General features: G+C 44.1%; 1 protein-coding gene across 1 annotated transcript; it reads left to right on the plus strand.

The window, feature by feature from the left end:
* Nucleotides 1–916: 916 nt before the first annotated feature.
* ANP32B (acidic nuclear phosphoprotein 32 family member B) lies at nt 917–25112 on the plus strand. The gene is made up of 7 exons (XM_043890925.1): nt 917–1334; nt 10734–10883; nt 13983–14105; nt 19364–19553; nt 21813–21937; nt 23636–23711; nt 24639–25112. Exons 1-7 carry the CDS (start codon nt 1281–1283, stop codon nt 24704–24706), a joined length of 786 nt encoding a protein of 261 aa, XP_043746860.1. The 5' UTR covers nt 917–1280; the 3' UTR covers nt 24707–25112.
* Nucleotides 25113–25403: the final 291 nt, after the last annotated feature.

Consider the following 25403-nt stretch of genomic DNA (forward strand, 5'->3'; position numbering starts at 1 on the left):
TTAAGACGGTATCTGATCTGACAAGTGACGTATTTACTTATTTTAAGCGGAATGTAACCTTACATTACATCCTGGAGGTCTGCAAAGCCGGCCTAGGGCTCTAACCCTGTCTCTCAGGGAGCTCTCGGAGGCAGCCCATTACAAAGGCTACCTGCCAAGCTTCCCCGAAATGGAGCCCATCAAGAATTCACACACCTCAAAGGGGTGCCCTTAAAGATAAAAGTATTTGGGGAAACTAACTCCGGGGCCCCGTTAGAAATGCTAATTGCTGCCTTCGTTAGCCTATATTTAAATGTTAGAAAACCCAGGGAGATCCTCCAAGACTGGGGGACTCTCGGCTCCTCTGTGGCTTGGGCAAGCGGCCCGGGCTACCCGGTCCCCGCCGGCCGCGAAGGTCGACTCCGCCCGGTGCCACGCGGTACAACCCCGGACCGCAGCGCTCCTGCCGCCGACTGGGGTCTTCGCAACACTTCCAGACCCATCCGCCCAAAGAGACGCGGGGCTCGGGCTGCTGGCCCCACACGGTGCGGAGGCGCGGAAGGTGAACCCGAAAGCCCTTGTCCCACGCTCTCTACACCTTTCCCGCCTTCGCGGGTGTCGGGCTGGCCTGGTCGAGTCTTCGCGGAGGAACTTGGTCTTAGGGACCCCCGAGGCCGGGCAGTAATTTACTCCCCCCAGCCCTCCCAGCAAACGTCCAAGCGAGGGGGTGGAGACCCGCCTCCGGACGCGTGGAGAAGGGACCCCACGGTCTCAACTCAGCGGCAGGCGGGGAAGCCCCCAGGCGGGTCTTACATCAGCCACCCCACGTACGATTGGAGGGCGGGAGTAAGTCGCTCCAGTCCCCGGGGCTGCGCCTTTCTCCCCCTCCCACCCCAGCCTCCGCCCCTCCCGCCGCGCCTCGTCCCCGCCCCGTCCTTGGTGCGCCGCGGCTGCCGAGCCGAGCGGCGCCGCGCGGGGCCGAGTCGAGCCGAGCAGCCACCCGCGCCGCGTCGCCGGTTTAAGCGCAGTGCGGGGCCGCGGCCGGGGGCGGCGGTAGTGAGACCAGAGCTGCGCTCCAGCCCCCTTTTCCCTCCATGGTTTCTCTCCGCTCCCGCGAGTAACTTGGCTCCGGGGGCTCCGCTCGCCTGCCCGCACGCTGCCCGCTACCCAGGACCGCGCCGTCGGCCTCTGCCTCGAGCAGACCCCTTCCGACGGCCCTCGCTGCGCAGGCTGGGACGCCTCTCCCCCCTCCGCCCCCGCCGCGGAAAGTTAAGTTTGAAGAGGGGGGAAGAGAGAGAAACATGGACATGAAGAGGAGGATCCACCTGGAGCTGAGGAACCGGACCCCGGCAGCTGTAAGTAGACCCCCTTCGGGCGCCCTCTCCCCCCGATGACTTGCATGTAATGGTGGCCACCTGCGGGGCCCGGACCGCGGGTTCGCCGGCCCCGGCGCGGGGAAGAGCGCAGCTCGCGGGCTCGGACGGGGAAGGCGGGCGGGCGCTGAGGGGGGGAGCGAGCGCGCGGGGATTAACTCTTTGGCGCCCGCGGGAGCCCGCGGCCGTCCGGGGAAGGCAGTGGGGGTAGGGGAAAGCAAACTTTGAGCTCCTCGCCCGCCGGGGTCCTTTCCCTGAGGAGCGCGTGTGCGTGTGGCCGGCAGCGAGGGAGGGAGGAGGGGATTGTGTAACGCTGGGAGCCATGTTTGCAGCCTCCCGGGATGCGCGGCCGGGCGGAGCTCGGGCCTGCCGAGGAGCCGCGCGGCCAGCCGGAGCCGGGCCCGCTGCGGGCCAGGCTGGGCTCGGCGCGCCCCAGGCCGGCCGGGGAAGGGGCTCGGGGTGCGGGGAAGGGTCTCCTCAGGCTAGGCCTCGCGGTTGGCGCCGGCCGGACCCGGGCAGGGGCCGAAGGGCGAGAAGGGGGCTCTTCGCCTCTGAGGGGGACGGGAAGCCCCCTCGGGCGCCAGGGGGCTAGAGCGGGCGCGGCTGGGCGCGCGAGGAGCGGGGGAGGGGCGAGTCCGGGCGGCGTAGGTGGCGCAACCGCCGCCCCTCCCCAGGCTAAGTTTGAAAAAAGGACGCGGTTCCCGCCATTTTTCAAGCCTAAAAATAAAACTTTCTCCTCCATTTCTCTCGCTCCCCTTTCTCCCCCCGGCCTTCCCCCGTCCCGGCCTCCCAAGGCGGGCGTCGCTCGGCCGGGCCGGCCGTTGTGGCGTAGACGGCTTCTCCCTCCCCCCGCGCCGCGGCGGCGGTGTCCGGGGGCCCCTGCCCGGGAGGCTGGCCCCTCGGTGTGGGCGGGCGGCGGCTCCTCGCGTCAGCCCGGGCGCGCCACAAGCCGACACAGCGCCATGTTGGCTAGCGCTCGTCTCCCTCCGCCGCGTGAGCCAACAGGCTGGCTCGGCCTGCCAGGCCCCGCTCGTCTGTCCCGGCGGTGGCTGTGGGCCGCCGCTCCCCGGGCCGAGCCTGCGGCTTGTTTGGCGCCCGCCTCGCCAGGGCTCGGCTCGTTCTGGCGGGAGCTGCGCGCTCCGGCCGCCGCCGACTCATCTCTTGGGCGCACTGCCGTCCCCTCCCCCCTTCTTAAAAGGGCAACGCCAGGCGGCCGCCTCCGCCCGAGTCGGGCGTCTAGGGGGTCCGGGCGGGTTTCTGCCGGGCTCGCGGGCCGGGAGGCCTCTGCCCCCCCACGTGCTACAGGCCGTCGACCGAGGCCAGCGCTCGCCTGCCGCGGCGGGTGGGCCTTTTAAGACCCGTCTTTCTTCTCTTCCCCTGGTCCTCCTCGCGACCCAGAGCAGCTTCCTGCGGCCCTCGCCGGGGGGCCGCGCCGCTGCCAAACCCCCTCTTCGGGTGAGTGGCGTCCTCTGTCCCTTGGGCAGCCCAAGGGAGGTCCTTCCATCTCCGCCCGAGCTGGCGATGGGCTCGCTTCGTGCAGTCAGGGTTGTGGTAACAAGTTGCTCACTTGTGGAAATTGGTCAGCCCGGCCTTCCCTTGTGCGCACGAGGTTTTGAATCCCTGAGGTCCCCACAAATGAAGTGCGGGGTTGTGGCACCTCGTGGCCTCCCCACTCGTCCTCGGAGGACCTCGAGGGGTGAGCGTCTCGACTCGGTCCTCCGAGTTTTAAGGTTGAGGTTTGACCGCGCTCGTCCCTTCCGTCCATCAGTCAGACATTTTGTTTCGGCCACGTGCTAGTATCCTGAACTGTTAAGCTTCTTCACATCGTAAAACTTGCAGAGTTGTGGTCTCATTTTGAGGCGTTGTTAATTTAAGACGTTTGAATTATTACTGCGTAGTTCCAAGTCAATAGAATATGAAGGTATTGGATTTAGCCAAATTTTCCAAAAGAAAATACACAAGAATCTTCAGTGCCTTAAAATGTAACATTTGAATTCTTCGAATGTGCATAAAGCACTATTAAAATACTCAGCTAAGAGCACCGTTGTTCCTTCTGGGAAACACAACTGGGCTGGTTGTATATGGACTTTTTTGTATTTGAAATAACTAATTATTGCTTTTTAAAATACACATACATGTGCACGTGTTAATTTCTCAAGAAATCAACTTAAGCTTTGCCCTTTTGCCAAAAACAGGCTGAAGTCATGTATCTGTTTAACTTAAAAGGTTAGTTTCTCAGTTGCACTATTCACATATCAGGTTCTCAAGCCACAGGTGACTGTTGGCTACTTTATTGGACTTCACTCTCCTACTATATAATCCACTGATTTTATTAAATAAATATTTGTGTCCCAACAGTATGGCAGGGCCTGGAAAAGCAGTGTGCACAAGGCAGAGAGCAGCCCCTTCCCTCCTGAAGCCTCAGAACCCCGTGGCGCCTGCTGCCTTGTGCAAGTTAGAGGCCTTGGGAGAGTGTCATGGGGGCCAACCAGGATTGTGGGGTAAGAATGGCTCCCCGAGGGACTTAAGGGAGCCTGAGTAGGCCTTAGGTGTTTAGGAGAGGAAAGCTTCGACCTTAAACAGAAGGCTTTTTGAGCTGTGGGCGAGTGGGGTTGTAGATTTCAAGGAAATTTTAAAAGATTAATTTAAAAATGTTTTGCACAAAAGCATCCTTCAGGTAAGTGAGAAGTTACAGAATGATTCTAAGTCAGCTAGTCATGTGGCTCCCTGTGTGTGTTAGAGTAGGCTTGACCTCTGGGGTCCTGTAGACTTTTCATCTGGGAAAAGAGGAAGAATCCTGTCTCTTGTAAACCTATTGGTATAAGACAAGAGGCTCTTAAATGCACAACAATATATTCCTTGGTTGACCTTGATGTCATCGAGTGAGGTAAAAGACTGAGGAGGGTAAGTGGAGGTTTGATCTTCAGAGTTTGTGTTTGAAGATCAGATGGGCTTTTTTTTTCTGTGAGTATGGCTGATTTGTTTTTATGTTTTTATTTGGAAGTTTGAAGAAGACCCTGGTAACACTTCACCTTCTTGTGTTCTTTAACTAAAACACATAAGACAGACCAAGAGAGTAGGTTCCATTTCACCTGTTACTAACGTGTGCTGTTTACCTGAGGGAGTGGCTCGTAAAGAAGTACATAATCGAGTTTTTTCTGAGTCCAAAACACCTCTTTATATGAGAAGTTTGTTCTCATAGTGGAAAAATGGCTTAAAATGGCATTATAAAGTCATATTCAAAAAGAATAGTGATCACTGTTTTAAAATACAGGCAAAGGGTGGGAATTATTTTATTCAAAACATTGGTGTTGTCAGTTGTTTCATTGAGAGCAAATTGTCTAGCAGTAGAACATACAGGTGCACCACAGAAATTGATGGTGCTGGCAGATGTGGTGACACGTGCAGTAATGAGATACTGATGCAACCTATATCTAGATCTGGAATTTAGATATATTCCAGAATTGGAGGAACAGTGTCTTTATGTGAGACTATCATTTTCCTATTATGCCAGACATGCCACTGATAGGAGCACCTCGTTAACGATGAATCTAGGGACATCTGCCCTTGATGTTCCAGTCTGTTCAGAGTTAGAAAGTCATGCAGTTACCGTGGTTTGCAGACTGCACCTGGCAGGAACACTAGTGGCCTGTATGCTAAACTGAGACATTTCATATTCCACAAGTAAGAATACTTTTTCCTTAGTACCAAGATATTGACAAAAAAATTTTTTTAAATACATCATGTGAGGGTTCTTCCCTGATGGTCCGGTGGTTAGTACTCCATGCTTCCAATGCAGGGAGCGTGGGTTTGAACCCTGGTCAGGGAACTAAGATCCTGCATACCACATGGCAGTGGCCTTTAAGAGAAAAAAAAAAAAAAAATCTATTACATGAGAAAAATCTTTCCCCCAACTTTTGGCATTTATTGTGTCTCGTTATTTTAAACTCAAGGGCTTGTTCAAATTTGCTGCATAGCAGCCAGTTGGGTTCTTTTTCTTATATAGAATATATATTTCTTGTATTCTTTAGTTTACAGCATCATTGAATGAAAAATTAGATACAGATAAGCTAAAAAAAATAGTAGATATAGATTTAAAAAAACTTTAAAAAAAACCCAGGAATCTCACACACACATTCTACCACCAAGATATTCTGGTATAGTCCACAGGAAAAGTTTTTTCTGAACTTGGATCTTGCTATTAATGAATATAATACCTTGTTAAAGTATAGTAAACATCTATCTTGCATTGTTAATGTCTGCATAGATCATAATTTAACCATCCTCATTAGGTGGTTAGAAAGTTTTTTGCTGTTTTAATTAGTATTGTAACAAACATTTTGTATTGTGAATCTCTGCCAAATTGCTTTTTAGAATGGTTCTCTTTTTTACCTACCCGCCAGTAGGATGAGTGTTTCTTTCCTTCATACAGGCAGTTTTGCCACTCAAACACATTTCAGTACTACTAATGTTCTATTGTCATTTTGCAGACATTCTTTTAAAATAGTAGTAGGGTGGAAGGTCTGAAGGTTGGTTAACTCTGAAGGACGGGAGTTGTCAAGGGTGGCAAGAGTTACTTTCCATGTGTTTGGATTATTTCACTCACTATAATAATCATGTATTTTCTAACTAAAATAATTGATGACTTAATGATCTTTAATTCTCCATATTGTCTTTTCCTCCTCTTATAACAGTTGTAACTGATAATTGGGGAAGGTCACCCCAAGAGTAGCTAGGTAGCTCGTTCAGTAAAGAAAACTGCCTGTAGTGCTGGAGATGTGGGTTCAATCCCTGGGTGGGAAAGATCCCCTGGAGAAGGAGTCGGCAACCCACTTCAGTATTCTTGCTTGGGAAATCCCATGGACAGAGGAGCCTGGTGGGTTACAGTCCATGGGCTCCCAAGAGTCAGACACAATTTAATGACTAAACCACCACCAACCAGGGAAATAGGAAATGAGACCAAGTGGAGAGGATGAAAGGAAAACTCGTGGATCTCCTCTGTGGCTCCTAGCCCCAATCTCTGTAACTTGGCTACCATGTATTTCAAATTTTTCATGGGAAAACTAGAGTATCAGCTTTGCTGATAGCTATAGAAAACCAAAAAGTTGCATAGGAAATAGTTTGGATTTTTGTTTTTAGTTCTTAAGTGTTTGCCTTAAATTTGTGTTTGAGGAAAAAGAACTAATTTAGTTGGAAAATAAGGGATGAGGAAGAGTGAATTTGGCCCCCAAAGTTGTCATGTATCTTCAAGCGAAGGCCAAGCAACTGTGGCTTGGATCAAATAGTGGTAAGTGCTACACACAGAGGTACACGTGCCTGCCAGCATTCCCTCCCAGGGAGGGTTTGGGACATAAGGAGGAAAACTAGGGCTGTTTTTCCTGGATTCGAACCTTCCATTTATTCTGGGCCTGTATCAGGAGGCAGTGACAACATCGGTCCCCCATCGTGTCACACTCGGGAAGGACTTCACGAAGAGGGAAAGCCTAGTTAATCTTACATGCTGTTGACATAATGTCTGAGAACAGACACCTTTTCCCCAAAGTCCTGTTTAGAACTTGAGGCTGGCCAGAAGGGTGCTTATGGCAGGCTTTTCAGGCCTGTCGTCCTTGGGCACAGCCCTGAGGGAACCCTCCTTTGGGCTCTGCAGTAATTTCCACTCCGCTCTATGCCTGTTGTGGCTCATCTTCTTGCTGTGACTCTGGACTTGGTTCTGGGGTTAACACAGTTCTTTACTGCATCCTCAGCCTTGCTGGAAAAGTTCAGGGACATGACTTCACTGCTGAGCCGTAAGCCCTTCCCTGTGCTCACCCCAATAAATTGTCTCCTCCTACTCATGGAGAAAATTAAAGGTCTCAGGTGTGTATGCCCTGACTTCTCACTCCCCACTTGTAAACTTACCAGCTCCTTTTCTTATCCTATCTCTTCTCCATCCTCGAGAGTAGAATGACATCTCATTTTTAATACGTATCTTTTATGATTTGTTGTAGTCAAATGAGTTTGTTTACTGATGATTTATGTTTTTATGACTTGTCTGCTTTTTTGTTAGTATTTCTTTTGGGGTATTTGTTTTTTCCTCAGGATAAAACCAATATGCTCAAGAAAAAGGTAACTATATGCATATACCTAGAATTTCCATATATCAAGAAAGGTAACAAAAAAATCTTGAGAGAGGTTGATTGTCATTTTAAGATAAAGAACTTGTAACTCAAAAAGATTCTGATGTTTGTTTTTTCACCTAGCAATAGATTGTGAGGAGATAATCCTTATTCCAAAAGAAATTTCACATAAAAAGATAGCATGGCATTATTTATAATAGGGAAAGTTGAGAAACATGTTCATTAGGGAGTATTGTAATTTATTTTACATCATATCTTTTAATTTCTTTAGACATTAAAAAGTATAGTTGTTATTAAGTAATACTGTTTCATGTTACTGTATTTAAAATATACAAAGACTGAAAAAAAAACCAAAATATTAAGTGACAAATAGCAACATTCTTTGCATGTGATTATGCCTATCATCAGAAAGTAGTTTCTTTCTATATCCAGGTTTCCTGTTTCATCATTTCCTCAGTCCCTACAATCCTGACACAAGCTCCTATGCCAGTTTTTCCATTTTGACTGTCGTAAATGTTCTTTCTCATATTGAAATATCCAGTTCAGTTGCTTAGTCGTGTCCGACTCTTTGTGATCCCATGAACCGCAGCACGCCAGGCCTCCCTGTCCATCACCAACTCCCGGAATATGGTGGTAACTAAAATAGGCATGACCCTGCCATCATGATGCTTGATGAAATTTAAAATCTAGCACTGACTCTTTTTAAACTTAATTTTTTTAAATAGATCAATAATCTCATTGTAAAAATGTTAGATAAGATTATGGGAAAGTCCCCAGGACAGTCACTTTTACTCCCTGAGAAGAATATAAGAAAGTGAATGTGTGACAGGTTACATAAATGAAAACATTTTCTGTATTCATCCCCCAGTGTCTCCTGGAGATGTCTCTCCTTGATGGACAAATTATCTAGTTTTTTCAGTCCTCCCGCTTGCCCCGGTGACTTCTTATGCCTTATTTCCTAAGCCTTTCTATGTGTTTGAAACTAATGCTTCACCTTTGGGTACTGCTACTCTTGATTCTTCTCAGGCTTCCTTTGCAGGATCCCCAGGATTCCATCCTTGGTCCTTTTCATATGAATTCCATCCCCTTCCACTACTCTCTGCTCTGATGACTTCCATATACAGAAGTTAAACCTTGAACTTCAAATTCTCCTGTCCAACTCCTTGGGGATACTTTCACCTGGATTTTTCATGAGAACCTTAAACTTGATATCCTTTGTAGTATTCATTACATACCTGCTCCCCTCCCCGCACCCAAACTGTTCCTTCCTATTTCCATCCAGCTGCATAGTTCCCATTTCTTTAAACCAGAACCTTAATTCTTCTCCATCTTCTTTCAGACCCAGCAATTCAGTTTGCAGATTTGGACCACTTTTAACATCTTTTTTTCCCTACCAGTTTCTCTTTCTTGATTCCTATTCTGCTGAAGCAACCAGCAGACTTGTTCTCTTTGACTCTAATTAAAGCGGAATTTTACCAGTTGAGAGGAATGTCCAAGAGGTGATTTCACCCATGGGCTGGGAGGCAAAATGGCCATCTAAATTCCTCCTTATTTGGCTTTTGGCATATTGGTGTCATTCTGTATAGCATTTTTGGATTCTCTGTCAGATATAGTCATAGAAAAGCCCCAAATCAAATGGAAACATTTAGTTATATTGCAATATACTGCTTAGGTTGGTGGGTAGTTACAGTTGACTTTTTTTTTTTTTTTAATGATTTTTTTGGTTTTCCTTTTTTTAATGCAAAAGAGATACATGTCCTTGTCATTCTCCTACACCTTTTCCCAGAGGTTATTTTCTCAGCTTTCACTGTGTCTAAAGCACTACTTTCTATAACAGTTCTACTTCACCTTGAGGAAACTGAGGCACAGATAGGTTAAGTGACTTGCCTAAGGTCACAGAGGTTGTAAATGGCAGGGCTAGAAATTGACCCTAAGCATCTGTCTCTGGCGCCCAGCTCTCCTCAGTTTACTTTAAGTTTTCAGATAGGCTAATTTTTATCAGAAGAGGGAAGACTATCCATAAAGAGAAAAGTGGAAGGAAGGGAAGAAAGAAACAGATGTAATGGGCCTGTGTGCATGCTGAGAGCAAGGCTTCTGAAGAGGAAGTAGAGTAGTAGAGAGTGAGAAGTTGTGGCTGTGTGGGTATCCCTGACTCTTAAATCTATTTCCTTCTCTGTAATTGGGGGCAGGGGAGTATGGTGGTAAAAAGAATAATGAGTTAATTCTCCATAAATGTTAGCAATTGCTAGAGTAGTATCTTTGGATTTTGTGTGGGAGGATAAAGATACTAACTCCTATTTTCATTTTAGAGCTATCAGCATCTCATACATGCTTGATTACGCATTAATGCCATTAAGTGTGTTAGATTTACTGCAAGAATGCCTTTGGCAGTTAAAACTTATTTGCATCCGTGTAAATTTATCAAAACGTGTTTAAAACTAGGAAGTGTCATAGTCAACCACAGAGCAAGAATGGCAATAGAGATTAGCATGGTAGATATTTACACAGTAGACTTTATTAAATAATCCGTATTCAGAATTTTCACATGTGATACTCTTGGATGGGTTTGAATTCTGAATTTCAGGACCTCTAAAGGAGATTTTGTGGTCTGAAAAAGGAATCTAATATCTAACTGTTCTCTTCCCTAGAAATATCTTTTTTACACATAAAACAAAGTGATCTTGGTTTTGAATTAAGAGCTCTTGGATCTTGGTCTTTTCCTAGTGTCAAGATAATCTTAGTAAGGATTAATAAGACCAGAGGTAGAAATGTTAGTCCAGAAACCTGTAGCCACAGTCTCTTAGTGACCTTGCTGGAAAAGTTAAGTTTTCTTCTTGTGTCAGTCTCCTGGGCCTTGTGGCCTAAAGGAGTTTATGGGTAGGATGGGCCAAGATGAGAGGTGGGTAGCTTCTCCTGCATTTGTAGTTAAAGCAAGCCTCTTGGAACAGACTTGGGGAAAGGACTAAGAGCGGGTATTGTTTCTCTTCACTTAACATCTTAAGAGCTGTAGTTTCTGTCTCTGGAAAGTAGAGTTAAAATCTTTATTTGTAACCATGGTCTGACATTTCACCCTTGATATCTATTAGAATATCGTTGTTAAAGGCTTAATCATTTTTTCATTTATCTGCAACTAGGATCTGGGTCTAAGTAGAGGCTGCCCTTATATGTGGGTGATTTGTTGAGTATTTATGGTTGGAGCTTTTGCATTGTTCTTTGTTTTCTATATGTTTTTGAAAACTTTTCTTCCCTGCTTTGTCACCCACAGGTTCGAGAACTTGTCCTGGACAATTGCAAATCAAATGATGGGAAAATCGAGGGCTTAACAGCTGAATTTGTGAACTTAGAGTTCCTCAGTTTAATAAATGTAGGCTTGATTTCAGTTTCAAATCTTCCCAAACTACCTAAATTGAAAAAGGTAAGTACTTTTTCTTTTAACAATAGAAGAGAACCATTCTGGGGAAGGGAAAAATAAACAATTCTATCTGTAAGGAAGCATTTAGTGTAACAGAGAGCACATGGCCTTTGTAACTGGGCAGATCTGGAACTCAGCGTTCCATCCAGCTCTATCATTTCCCTGATGGGTGACTCTTTCTCAGGTTATGTAATCTCTCTAAGACTCAGTTTCCTCACCCGTAAACTGGTGATACCATCTGATCTTGCAGAATTGCTGTGATGTTTGGAAATAATACATGTTGGATGCTCAATAAATAGTTATGATGAATAATTTAGTACTCAATAATTGTTATGGATTTGTTGCTATAATGTTAACTACATTTTGTTCTTAGTATGCTCTGGTTTAGGAACCATGGGTTCCTCCTGCTTTTCATGTTTAACGTTGATTAAGGGAGGATTTAAGTATAGACCTTTCAGATTTGTAGCCTATGATATTTCAGATCCATTATGTAATTCTTAATGACTAGGGAGTTTAAAATGTGTTGTGACTGATTGAGAATTCATTTAAACAAAACTGTATTTCCCTTGCCTAGTTAATGGTCCATTGTTAGGGCTTTATTGGTCTAATTATAAACCAGTCATTATGCTCTCTTAACACTGCCCACCCACCCACCCCCACACACACTCCCCCTCATCCTTGCCACGCACCAAGAAAAAAAAATTGTCAAGAAAAATGTTTTTTTGTGTGTGTCTTTGCACATTAACCTGTCACAAAGCCTCTGCCAGAACTGAAAGAAACTTAGAAGATCTTCTAGCCTTGTTTATAGGCACAGACCCAGCAGTAGACCCAGACAGGTACAGTAATTTGCCTAAAGCCACCCACAGAAGTGGTTTAGTACTAGAGCCAAAACTAGAACCATATTTCTTATTTGCTGACCCACTACCTTTTCCATTACATATGAAAATGTGTGTGGTCTTGGCAGTGTTGCAGAATTCTCCACTGTTTACCTAATCTCTTTATTAGGGAGTTTAAGTTGAAGCTTCATCTAAGAAAGATACACATAGAAAACTGAAATGAAATTTAGGCAACAAATAGGTAAGCTGTTCCTATATGCTTGCTTGAATCTTGAGAGGGACTTGTCTCTTTTTAAATACATGAATTAAAATCCAGAAGTGCTGTGTGTTTTAAATGCTCAGGTAGTCCTCATGAGTTTCAAGGCAACCCTGCTATTAAAAAGAATTCTGTTATATTTAAATTTGTACATTTCTTTTCTTTTTTCTGATTGGTATCTACTTTAGAGGTTCAAGTGTAATCCATTTTTGTTTATGTAGATTATCATGACATGGGAAGCTCTAATAAGCCCATTGGAAACGATGGCATTTTAGCCTGTGTCTGCACAGACTTGATCCTAGCAGGTCCCGACTGTGTGCTGTGTCCTCTTCCCTCCTGGCGCCTGGTACACTTTCCTGAATTACTGTGGTCTCTACTGCCATCCTTACTCAGAAAGTCACAAGAAACAGGTTCTGAGAGAAATGTCACGAGTGTCCTAAATTACACATTGATTTCATTTCAAAATAAATATGCCACCAAATGTTTTGGCAGATTGCCTTGTTATCTCTCCTCCCTAAGATACTCATGTTGAAAGGTTGTGAATGTTATATATGTCGATATTCTAACCAACCAAGAGAAATTTTAGGTATTTTACTGGACTACCCATCAGAAGGGGGAAACAAATGTATTGAAATGTGGTATTTTTCTCTTCTGAAATGCTTAAAAACACCTAAACAGACTTCTTGTCTTTAAAACTCTGTCTTTCAGTGAATGTTTCAGTTTTTTAGAGTTCTTCTGCTCTGCATGATGTACTTCATTTCTTTGCATGCCAGACTAAATTACGTAGGTTTTCCTTCTATTCTAGGTACATAGCACAGGGAGGAGCACATTGAAGCGTGTCTCCCTGGCTGCAGATCATAGGTTCACAACTGTAACAGCTGTGTAATCTTGGGCATGTTGCGTAGTCTGTTCTTAGTTCATTTTCCTCATCTGTAAATGGGGGTAATAATTCTGCTTACCCACAGGGTGGTTGTGAGATCAGATGAGTTCATGGATTTCTAGTTCTTTGAGCAGTGCCATAAGTACTTGGGTACTTAACACTTAAGTACTATGTAAGAATTAGATACGCCCACTCCAGTGTTCTTGCCTGGAGAATCCCAGGGATGGGGTCGCACAGAGTCGGACAAGACTGAAGTGACTTAGAAGCAGTAGCAAGGATTAGATACAGTTAACCATTGTTGTTGTTGGCAGTTAAAGTAGAATTGAAACCAGCTCTCTAGCCTCAGTGCTCTCATCTGCTAAATGAAGAGTTTGAATTAGATGCTCTCAACTGTCTTTACTTTTCCAGGCTCCAGTTTCTTTCACTGTACTGTTCCTTGGTGAAGGCTCATTCCTTCATTGGCATACCACTTACCACTCAACTTGACCTGCAGCAAAGAAATTAGAATTCTTGTAAAGGCTCGCGATAGATTCGTGTAAGAAGTGTCCTCTGGGGAACTGGCTTCCCCAGCCCTGAAGCTGTTGCCCCATCCCCTTTCTTGAAGTCATGGAACTTCTCTAAGGGCCTGTACCATTCCCGTAGCCTTCAGGGCGGCCTTCCCTGGTGGCTTCCAGAAGTAGAACCCCGTGGCAAGTCCACACTGTACGGAAACAGGTTGGGTTTCAAGTAGGGATCATGAGTTTTGCTTGACACACAGAATAGCCGCTTAGAATGCGTTTACCTTTCCTGGCACATACAGCATATTGCAACTTCTCAAAGAATTCTAATTTGCTTTGACCCACTTTTTAGGTTAGAAAATGTATTCACTGATGTTAGGGCCCAAACTGTTAAAATTAGCAGCTGATTAAGAAAATGCAACCCTCTCATCCTTACATGTCTCTCCTTCCCTGAAGAGTTCCTAGGATCTGTAATTTGGGTTTAATCGAACAAAATGAACATACATGCCCTAATGAAAAATAGAGGTCATTTGATCTTGCTAAGTGTCTGAGAACTGTATTTGTTGCTTCTAACGCTTCAATGACGCCTGTTTCTCTGTGTGTTTGTGTGCTGTGTGCATTTTCTCTTAACAGCTTGAGCTCAGTGACAATAGAATCTGTGGAGGTCTGGATATGTTAGCAGAAAAACTTCCGAATCTTACACATCTAAACTTAAGTGGGAATAAGCTGAAGGACATCAGCACGCTGGAGCCGTTGGTGAGTAGCTGAGGACTTGGAAGCCAGGACTTATTGGTCATGTTCATTTCATATTTCTTTATTGTGAGGGAAATACCTGGAAATAATGAGAAGATGGTTTTTTAATAATACTTTCTATAGAAGGAGTCCAGAGTAAAATATCAGAACCTCTAATTACATGTATTCCTGTGACTTTGCTCTCCCTCCCTGTTTATTGTGGCCGCTAACTTCAAAGGGGAATTCTTTTCTTTTTTGTTCTTTTTAAATGTCATATATTGACTATAGCCTTAAACATTTATCTTAAAAAATTTTCCCCAGACTGGCCAGGCTATTCTATACTTTTATAGAAAAGGCTGTCTATATCGGGTTGGGCATCTCAAAGGCAGCTCCAGTGAGGTTTAGGTCTTCTGATTCACAATTTTGAGCTCCACCTGGATCACTGTTTGCATGGGAACCCCCAAATTCTCCTCCTCTTACATGCTGGGATAAACTATAGAAAGTTCCATTTAAGTGCCAGTTGGGTTATAGACTTTGTTGTGTGACCTTGGGCAAGTTGCTTCTTCTCTCTGGGCCTCAGTTTCCTCCCTTATGAAGCAGGAAGGATAGTGATCCCTGCCTTACCTCACTTAGGAGTTCTGAGAATAAAATAAGGTAATGTACTTACATTGTAAGTTGGGAAGCTGTGCTGATGGGGGTCTAGTTAAGTGGAAGTTGTAGTGACCAGAAAAGAGCTTACGAAGCAACGTTGGGGGCCTGTTGCTCTCCTTTGCTCCATGAATTTTGCCTTTTTTTTTTCCTTGTTACAGGTACACTCAGATAGTTGGGCTCCTTCCTTTCTCACTAGTCCTGTTTTCTTCCCAGTTAATGGCGGGTGGGGGATAGCCCCACAGACTCTTTTTTCTTTTGATGCCACCTGGAAATTCCTGTGATTTCAAGATTGTTAACTGACTTTTCCCCCTAAACACGCACAACATTCTATTCACAGACGTACAATTCTATTTTAATGAGGCTGATGAAACTCCGGCCTGTTTCATACCACCCAAAGAAGCCTGTGGCGGCTTTCTTTTTTTCTGTTTTACATAAAGTCAGTATTTCCATTGTATTTAACTTACGGACATTAATTGGGAGTGGGGCTAGTCAGGAGATAGGAGCTGTCTTTCAGGATCCAGCAGAGCAGAACTCAAGAGGAAAAGGCATCCTTCTGCTGTCTCTTATCTTTTCTGACATCACAATATATTAAAATATTTGAGCTTCTTATCATTTGCATAAAATATTGATATTTCAAGGGAAGATAAGAGTTAAATTATGACTTCCTTTAATGAAGATTTCTTGCTGGAACTAAGAGGTTTTTTCTCTCCTAATCAGTAATCGAGGCTGTACTCCAGTGTAAATTTAATCACTGTTTACCAAGACCCTTTGTTCTTATGTTTCATTAAGTGGACGGCATTCAGCTTATTTCTCATAAATGTTGGGGGCCTGTTGCTCACCTTTGCTCCGTTTTTTGCCCCTTTTTTCTGTTAGGTACACTACACTCAGACACCCGGGCTTCCTCCTTTTTCATATTAGGTACACTCAGACACCCAGGCTTCCTCCTGTTTCACTGTTGTTTTCCTCCAAGTCAATTCCCATTTCTTGTGTATAAGCAGACTTTTATTACAGTTTTCCTTATTCAGAGATGTTAACATTTGCCCATTGTATCCTCATGTAATGCAGAGAAGAGAGAATGTCATTTTAGAAATGAGGAGACTGAGTTTAATTACACAGTAGCTGTGGAATAAATGGTGAGCAGGAATTCAAGTCCAAGGCCATTCTTTCCACTGCCCTTGGAACCTGTTCTTCTCTTTTTAACCTATAAATTTACTCCATACCCCAATAGACCTAAACTGGGAGTTCCAGTAGTAAATTAAGCGCTGATGGTCTCCCTTCGGTCCCATGGGCTATACTAAACCTTTGTTGTGTGTTTAATGACAGCCCTGTCAGTTCACAGTAACTGTAAGCATAGGAACTCCTTTTCTCTAGAACCGAGTACCAGGCCATACCTTGCCACGCAAGATCGCTGGTGATTGCCTAATTCTCATGGCAACCTTAGTCGTCTTTGATGTTTCATCAGAAGCTTGTATCAGTGTCCTCGCATTCAGAGGCAGAGCAGAAGCAAGCATTGTGTAGGAATTGTTTGCGTGAGTGCTCCCGACCTGATCAGTGATTTATATGGTAGGACCCTTTGGCAATGAAAGTCTTAATCCCCTGAAACCGTGAAGTATGAGAAATAATCATTATATAATATTTACCGTTTTTGGAGGATCTACTGTGTGCCATACACGGTAGTGGGTGCTTTATGTATGTCATCCATTAATAATCTTCAACATTTCTACAAAATGGATAGAAATAACATGGCCCTCATTTTACACATGAGGAAGCTGAGGCTTAGGAGAGGCTGAATCCCTTGTCCAGAGTCACACACTTGGCCTGCCAGTGACAAAGCCATGGACCGCACGCCCAGGGCTGTCTGGGGAAGGCAGAGCTCCTGCTTTTCTCCTGAACTTGCTGTTCCAGTTCCTGGGGGTGCCAGGTGGGTCTCCTGAAGTTATAACTTCAGGATAAATAATATTGTAGGAGAAGGTGAAGGGGGGAAGTGTTGGGTCCATTTTAACTTCTCAAAGTATTCTTCAGTGGGGAAAACACCATCTCATCCTCATCAACCACATGCATTTTGAACACCGTCTACGTTGAGCCCAGTTCTTACAGTCAATGCAATGATTGTGAATGCCTCTGCTTACTACAGGGACATTAATCGAGAGACAAAGAAGGCATCAATTCAAACTTCCTTGGACACCTTTTTTAAGAGACCTGGGCCATCCAAACCATCCCCCAAAGCCCTTCTAAATTCTAAGAAGGCAAGCAAAATTATTGTTAATAAAATGTTTACTGTTTATTATGGCTAGCCTATTAGTTTTAGGCCAAATTTCTGAAATGGTAGAGTTGTGATTTTTTTTTTTTTTTAAGCAGTATTTACATAATTACATTGGGATCCTGAATAATCTGTGTATAGTGTATTTGGGGTCTTAAAGCACAATTTTAGAGCTGTAAACAGTTATAGAGTACTCCAGTTATTTGGGATTTTGTTGTTTATTTGCTTTCACTTCATTTTCTAGCATACTGTTCGGCACGTCTGAGTTATTCATAATGGTTCCGTTCTGAAGAAGTAGCAAAAGTTATAGATTCAGAGTTTCAGAAACTGGGAAGCCTTGGAGGCCCTGTGTACTAGGCTAGTCAAAGGAGTTAGAAAACGGGCCTGGGGCACTGTTGAACATTGAAGATCAGGAGTTGTATGTATTTTTGCACATCCATTCCTAGGAAATAATGTTGGCCAATAAATGGCTCGTTCCTTTGAGCGAAGAATTTTATACCGAGCCTCTGTGGGAAAGCTACCAGATTACTCATGGTTCTATCTTAAGTGGTATAGTGTCAACATACTTGTGAAGAGAAAAGTTTCCCCAGTTACCTGCTGTGGTATTTCAGCATTTTTTTCCTCTTGGGCAAGAAGTCATACCTGGACTTCTGGGGGTCAGGCTGTCCAGTAGGGAGCCTATTCTGAAAGCTACATGACACAGAGGTCATTCTCCCTACAATCAGGACTGGGGACAGCTTTCTTATCACTTTAGGGACTAACTTAATAAGCACATTATTGGATCCACAAACTCTTGGATAACTGCACATTGGTGTTTTGAGGAATACATTTGCCTGTTGCTATAACCCTGTTCCGTGTTCCCTGCCTGGCTTTATGTTCCCAAGGGCTGTTCAGTGAGAATAAAGCCAGTGTGGGAAGCTTTTTGATAAGGAATATGAAGGTGGTGAGTGCAGGGTCGGCAACCCTTGCCCCTACAGGACCAGGTAGTAGATCTTCTAGGCTTTGTAGTAAGTCATTTTGTAACTCCCAACAATTACACAGATTCTTCAAGTTTTGAAGACAGAGTTTTGTTTCATCTCTGTGTCTTCCAGGTGCTTGTGAAAGTTGAAGGAGATTTCTCAAGAAAGCCTCAGTCTTTAAACAGCATTTATTTTTTGCAATTTACTTCATAAAGAGATCCTCTTAGTAATATTTAGAGAATGCCAAACTTTCTGTATTGACTCAGAACCATTAAAGAGTTAAGTTTAATCTGCCTCCTTAGCGCAGTAGGCAGCGCGTCAGTCTCATAAAGAGTTAAGTTTAGGAATCCATATGTCCGTGTTCCCCACCCCCACTCCCTATTGGAAAAGGCACCGAGCCAGTGGCTCCCAGTTTGTGTTTGCTCTTTATCGGCTTGCCCCCTCTCCTCCTCCCTGTGAGGGTCTGTTGTCACTTTCTGTTGCTCTCTGCTTGCTTGTCTGTAATACTACCTCTGCCCTCCCAATCTCTTAATTCACCCTTAATCAAAACTTAATAGACCTGGTATTGAAATACTAGTACACTGAGGTAATACCAAATGATCTGAGTAGAATACACAGATATTTTCCTATCAGTTTGGCTGCTCAGAAAACTTCCTGGGCCAAGTTTTTAGATCTTAACTATTTTAGATAATGAAACAGGTTTCAAACAAATGAGGTATTGCAATAAAACTTCAAGGTATGGTAAAATCAGAAGATTTTTGTATCAGGAAGGTCTGGTAATAGTATCAGTCTTTGCCCCCAAAACTAAAATAGAAGAAAAGAGTGAAAGTTTCTCTACTCCCAAAGTTTCAACTCTGAGTTCCCCTTGTTTTCCGCCAGCTTGCATCGACTCCCGTCTTCCCAGAAAACACTCACATCCCCACACCTTGTGGTTCACTTTGCTCCGTTCTCGAGTGTTTCGCATCTGTGTCCCCACGTAGAAATGCCAAGGACCTTGATGCTGACTGAATTGGTGTGACTGAAAAAAATGTTTCCCCTGTTTTCCTACCCCAAAAGCACTGATTGCTTGATAACCCAGCATGATCTCATTGGTCATTTGATTACTCAAGTCTCTGATTTGTCTCATACTATAAAAAGATCCACCTTTAATATTTAAAATTCATATTTCTTAAGATTATTCATTCATAGTGCCAGAAGGAAACAGTTCTCTGAGAGGATAGTGGTAGAAGGGAACACTAGTTAAAAATCTAGTGACCAGTCAAAGGTTATGATGGACTTGAGATGTTTTCCTATGTACAAGGCTGAATAGGCTTATTGAATTCAGAGCCTAGAATTTTACCTCTTTAGGAGATGGTTTTCGTTGCTTATGTTCCTTTGGTTTAGGAGGTATGTTTCTTGATCCTTTTCTTCAGAAAAAGTTGGAATGTCTGAAGAGCCTGGATCTGTTTAACTGTGAGGTTACTAACCTGAATGACTACCGAGAGAGTGTCTTCAAGCTCCTGCCCCAGCTGACCTATCTGGATGGCTATGACCGGGAGGACCGTGAAGCCCCAGACTCAGATGCCGAGGTGGACGGTGTGGATGAAGAAGAGGATGATGAGGGTGAGTGGGCACTGAACGCTCTTGCTGTCAAGAAAAGTAATTTACATCCATGCACGTAGGCCTTCTGTTAAATTTGGAGTTCTTAGGACATTGAATCTGCCTGCAATGCAGGAGATCCAGGTTTGATCCCTGGGTCAGGCAGATCCCCTGGAGAAGGAAATGGCAACCCACTCCAGTATTCTTGCCTGGAGAGTCCCATGGACAGAGGAGCCTGGCGGGCTACAGTCCATGGTATTGCAAGAGTCGGACATGACTTAGTGACTAAACCACCAGGACTTTGAAGTCTTCAAATGATTCAAAATAGACAATGGTTTGTTAGCTAATTAGCTTTGAATTTGGAGCCTAGAGATCATAAACTGTGCTCCAACCCATTGAAGTGGTTTATGGTTTACTAACAGGACCATTGCCTCAAGTCTCTTGCCTTTCTCCCAGCAGTTCCCCTTTCGTGACTACTGCCTGTTTGTTCTTCCCGACGCCCCTCTGTCAGCTCTTCCGGGCAGCGTCTGTGGTGCCGGAGCTCCTGTGCGCCCGAGCACTCCCTCACTTGCCTTCCTCACAGCCCTTGTTACTCGGCCACTCTCGTCTCTTCTGACTTTGCTGTGATTACCTTCTTAGCTCTTCATTCACAGGCCCTTGCACTTAGTGGGTACTTGGTCCATGGTTTTTATATTCAAATATAAATATCTTTCCTACCTTCGATAGATGACTAGAGTTTTAAAAGGTAATGATTTGAAAGCACTGTATGTTGATTTCCATCTTCTCTTTAATAAAGGAAATAATCTCTGGCTATAACATGGAATTAGAATGTACTTTTTACTTTTGACATTTGATCAGTTTTTTCACCCTGGTTCCTCCAAGAGTCTTAATATCTTTTCACCCAAACTAATCCTGCTCAGCTTGTGCTCTCCCTACACAGTGACTTGTTTAGTAAGAGTCACTCTTAGGCTAAAAGCTTTTTCACCTGAGAGGCTTAGAGGAAGCAGAGCTTATATCTCTTTAAAGATAGAAGTTTATAAGGCAGAAATAATCAAGAAAAGTGAAGAACACCATATTGCAATCAGTGGCATAGTACTCTGGAAACATTTTGCAGTTTTGTTTTGCAGCAGATTTGAGACAAGGCAAAAAGACATGGGATGTTAGATGGTAAAGTGAATAGGATGCTTCATCTTGTTCCAGATGTTCATATCACTTAGTCCCTTCACTGCTGGTTCTCCGTTTCTCTTACAAATCCGTCTGGCTGGCTGTCTTAAGTTCACCGTAAGTGGGTAGAGCAGCCACTCGTGTGCAGACACCTGTAGAGGAGACTCCGTGAGGAGTGAGAGGCGGTTGGGAGCAGGACCAGTCAGGCGGGCATCTGGGTCTCCTGCACGCCAGGCTGCAGAAAATGGTTTTAGGAACAAACAAACATGGTTCCTGTCCCCTTGTCTACTAAGAAGAGAAATGTTAAGTGATCAAACTAAATAAATAATCGTAAGTGAGCAAAGTCTGTGGTGACGGAGAAGGACCCCAGTACGTGTGTGAGAGCGTATAGCTGAGGCTGCGGGTCTGGCCTGAGGAAGTGATGTCTGTCTGAGACTTGAGGGCTGAGCCGGGGTTGGTCATACAGGAAGGAGAGGGAGGAGGCAGGAGAAGGCACAGTGAGCTCCAGGACCTGGAGAGGTGAGAACAGCTTGACCAGGGGCCTGCGCCAAATGCAGTAAAGATACAGGACACGGGCGCCTGGCCACCACTGTCCCCTCATGGAGTTGTTACGGGTGTTCCCCAGGTTCCTGATTGGCACAGCTGGTTTGTGGTGGAACGGGTTAACGCCAGAGGAGGAGGTTGGTGGGGGGATTTTGGTTGTTTGGGGGTTTTGTGACTTTGTACTATGGAGAATTTGAGACATAAACAAAGGTAGAAATAACAGTAAAACTATTGTGTTCCCATTACTGAGTTTCAGCTGTGATTGGTTCATGCCTGATCTTATTTTATATACATGCATTCCTACCCACTTCTCCCCTTCCTTATTTTGAAGCAAATTCTAAACACTGTATCATTTCATCAGTAAGTATTATAATGTACATAGGACTCCTGGCCTCTGGATTTTATGGATCTTAGGTCAGAAGACCTGAGCCTCAGCAGCTTTTGATGAAGGAGGTGACTGTGGTTCATGGTTTTCCCTGACATTGGTGTGGCCCAGCATTTGTCCGTGGGCCCACCCAAAGCTCCCTGCCACCTCAGTAGGTATTCCTTGATGTGTTCCTTTCGGACTGTTTTCAGAAGGAGAAGATGAGGATAAGGAGGAGGATGAAGACGGCGAGGAAGAAGAGTTTGATGATGAAGAGGATGACGATGAAGATGAAGATGCAGAAGGGGAGGAGGACGAGGATGAAGTCAGTGGGGAGGTCAGTGCCTGCCCTGCTGCCCTCTGCCCTCTCGTAGTTAAAGTGTGGATTGTTTAAAAAAGAAAACTCTCCTGAAGAAATTACTATACTTGTAAATAGACTAATAGTGGTTTGACTCATTTAGCTTTTGTCCCCCTTTTAGTAAATATTAATACTAAATGGAATACTTACTGAATGCTAAACTAGACAGTGCTTGGCTGTGCAGAGTAAGTCTTGACCCTTTAACTTTGGGAGGCAGTAACAAGTTGAGGATTCATCCAGTAGGGTGAGAAAGCTGGAAACATTGAGAACTGATGAGATGGCCTTCCTTTTGTTGTATTGAAATGAAAGGTATCTTTACCAACTCTAAACTTCTTGTATATCCAGCTTAATGAAATAAGTACATTATGTACCTTCTGTGATAAACAGTTAAGGATGCAGAGTTGAATAAAAATGTGGTCATACTCTGAAGGAGCAAGGAAGGGGGTCTAATTTATGGGACATGTAGTAATAACAGAATCTCTGAGGAGCTGAAGAAGAAGCCATAGCTATCCTTCTAACCATAGAAGGATAGGAGAAAGGAGTGACTTTAATCCTAATGGGGATTTGTAAAAACAGGCCAAGAAAGTTTAGTTCAGTCGCTCAGTCATATCCGACCCTTTGCAACCCCATGAATCGCAGCACGCCAGGCTTCCCTGTCCATCACCAACTCCTGGAGTTTACTCAAACTCATGTCCATCGAGTCGGTGATGCCATCCAGCCATCTCATCCTCTGTCATCCCCTTCTCCTTCTGCCCCCAATCCCTCCCAGCATCAGGGTCTTTTCCAATGAGTCAGCTCTTCACATCAGGTGGCCAAAGTATTGCAGTTTCGAAACTTCAGCATCAGTCCTTCCAGTGAACACCCAGGACTGATCTCCTTTAGGATGGACTGGTTGGATCTCCTTGCTGTCCTAGGGACTCATTCTCAAGAGTCTTCTCCAACGCCACAGGCCAAGAAAATTAGATATCATTAAAAAAACGTTCTTTTATAGTACAAATATAAGACTGAGCATTTTTATAATCTTGTAGATAGCTAATGAAAGTAAGTTTCTGAAAGAAGCATTTTATTTATTTTAAAAATGGGGGGGTGGATATAGAAATATTTGTCCAGGGATGTCCCTGGTGGTCCAGTGGTTAAGAATCCACCTGCCAGTGCAGAGAACGTGGGTTGAGTCCCTGGTCGGGAAAGATCCCACGTTCCTGGGAGCAGCTAAGCCTCTGCGCCGTAGCTGCTGAAGCCCACAGGCTCTGGAGCTCCTGCCCCACAAGAGAAGCCGCTCAGTGAGAAACCTGGTGTGCTGCAGCCGGAGAAAGCCTGCATGCCGCAGTGAAGACCCAGTGCAGCCGAAAATCAAGTAATTAAAAAGAGAAATCTTTGTCCAGACCTGCTTTGAAGTTGAAGGTTTTAAAATTAATTCTGGAGTTATCCATTGTAAGTTGTATACTAATGAAAAACGTCTGGCAAATAAAGTGCTTCTGAAAAGCAGTTTTTAAAGAAAATTTTTAATTAAGCCCATTAAATAAAAACCAGCAGCTCTCAGTATCTTAAATAAATAAAAGTAACGTTACAGTTTTCTCCTTGAATGAACTGTTAAGTTTATTGACAACTCTTACTTTTCTTCGTACTTCTCAGTGGGCAGAATTAATCTAATGATGGTGTCTGTTTACCGTTCTGTAGGAAGAAGAGTTTGGACAAGACGGAGAAGTTGATGAAGATGACGAGGATGAGGACGAAGACGAAGATGAAGATGAAGGTGGGTTAAGGCATGCACTTTGGTCCCCCTCAGTTCAGTAATACAGAATTGGAAATCAGGGAGAAGAAAATAAAATACCTTTGGCCCTGGTGGTCTTCAGAGGCACGGATGAAGGCCTGTGAGTGTGTGTGTACCGGCCCGTCCCCCGCTCCGCAGCAGGTCCTGATGCCCGTGTGAGGGAGGAGGCCCGGGCCTCAGTCCCCGCACGCTGTGTTTTTAGACCCCGTCATTTGTGTCACTGTTAGGCAGGCGATTCCTGTGTTCAGAATTTATTCATTAAAAAAATTTTTTTAATTGGAGTGTAATCTTTGCAGGATAGATAAATAGCACTGTTCCAGTTCTCCTTTCCCCGTCACAAATAAAACCAAAGAAACACTTGTTTATTAAAAAGTAGATTTTAACACTGGTGTAAGTTTCAGAGCACTGAATTGTTTGCTGAGCTTTCTGTGAGTTTATATTTCCCAGCAGCATCTTCGCTCTGTGCCCATCTCAGAACTAAATTTACTTTGGATACAGCAGTGATCAGGGCCTGGTCTTTGCCTTCAGGGGGATTTTTAAAACAGCGTTTAGTGCAGATTTAGTTAACTTCATAAAAGTAATCATGAGTTTAGTAGTTGAAAAGACAGAACGATGTGAAAGTCTCTGGGTCTCAAATACCTAGAGTCTAAGAAATCTCTTAAAAGTTAATGTGAACTGCAGTTTGAGTCTTGCCGTTTTCTAGGCTAAGTACTTTGCACTGGTTCACTTAATCCTCAGAATAACACTGTGGAGTCAATGCCATTGTCCCTATTTTACTAATGAGAAACTAGGCTTAAGGAGCTCATCTCCTAACCATTAAATTCATTTTTGTTGCTTCCAATTGCAACAGTTAGGCAAAGTACATATATGCCTTTCCAGTTGTCTCAGTGAATTTTTGTTCTCATACAGAAGAGGAAGAAAGCGGGAAAGGTGAAAAGAGGAAGAGAGAAACAGATGATGAAGGAGAAGATGATTAATAAGACCCCAGTAACCTGCAAAAAAAAGAACTGTTCAGTATTGGTTGGACTGCTGACATGGATTTGGTAGCTGTTTTTTTTTTTTTTTTTTTTTAAAGAAAAAAAAAAAAAAGGTAGCTGTGATACAAACCCCAGGACACCCACCCACCCAAAGAGCCAAAGAATAGTTCCTGTGACATTCCACCTTCCTCCATTTAGTCCCTCTTGGAAATCCACCACCAAGCTTGGGGACTTCACCCCAACAAAATTGTAAGCGTTGTTAGGTTTTTGTGTAAGACTTGCTGTAGCGTGGATAGCTGTGATTGGTGAGTCAACTGTCCGTGGCTACCAGTTACACCAAGATTGTAACAGCATTTTTACTTTCTGTACAACAAAGAAGCTTTGTAAATAAAATCTTAACATTTTGGGTCTGGTTTTTTCATGCTTTTCTTTTCAAAGACTTTTTTTTTTACATTAGGACATTGTGACAACTGGCAAAAAAATATTTTTAAGAATTTAAGTGAAATAAACACATTCCTCTTTGATAAAGCCTAGTTGTATGCTTACATTTGTAAATTAAGACTTTGTAAGCCTGTGTTAAAACACACTAAAGAACTGGTTTCTTTGGTGTTTTTTTTATTAGTGGTTGTTGAGAAATACACAAGTGTGTAGGATCTTTGAGCATTTAAACCTAATCCTCATTCTTGATGATTGTGGA

This window comes from Cervus elaphus, chromosome 29 (assembly GCF_910594005.1).
Source record: "Cervus elaphus chromosome 29, mCerEla1.1, whole genome shotgun sequence".
Taxonomy (NCBI): domain Eukaryota; kingdom Metazoa; phylum Chordata; class Mammalia; order Artiodactyla; family Cervidae; genus Cervus; species Cervus elaphus.

What these genes read in the sequence shown, in the direction of transcription:
- ANP32B (XM_043890925.1), top strand. Translation starts at nt 1,281, where the DNA reads ATGGACATGAAGAGGAGGATCCACCTGGAGCTGAGGAACCGGACCCCG. An exon ending in TCAGCACGCTGGAGCCGTTG is followed by an intron (nt 14,106 to 19,363) that starts GTGAGTAGCTGA and finishes CCTTTTCTTCAG; the next exon opens with AAAAAGTTGGAATGTCTGAA. An exon ending in AGACGAAGATGAAGATGAAG is followed by an intron (nt 23,712 to 24,638) that starts GTGGGTTAAGGC and finishes GTTCTCATACAG; the next exon opens with AAGAGGAAGAAAGCGGGAAA.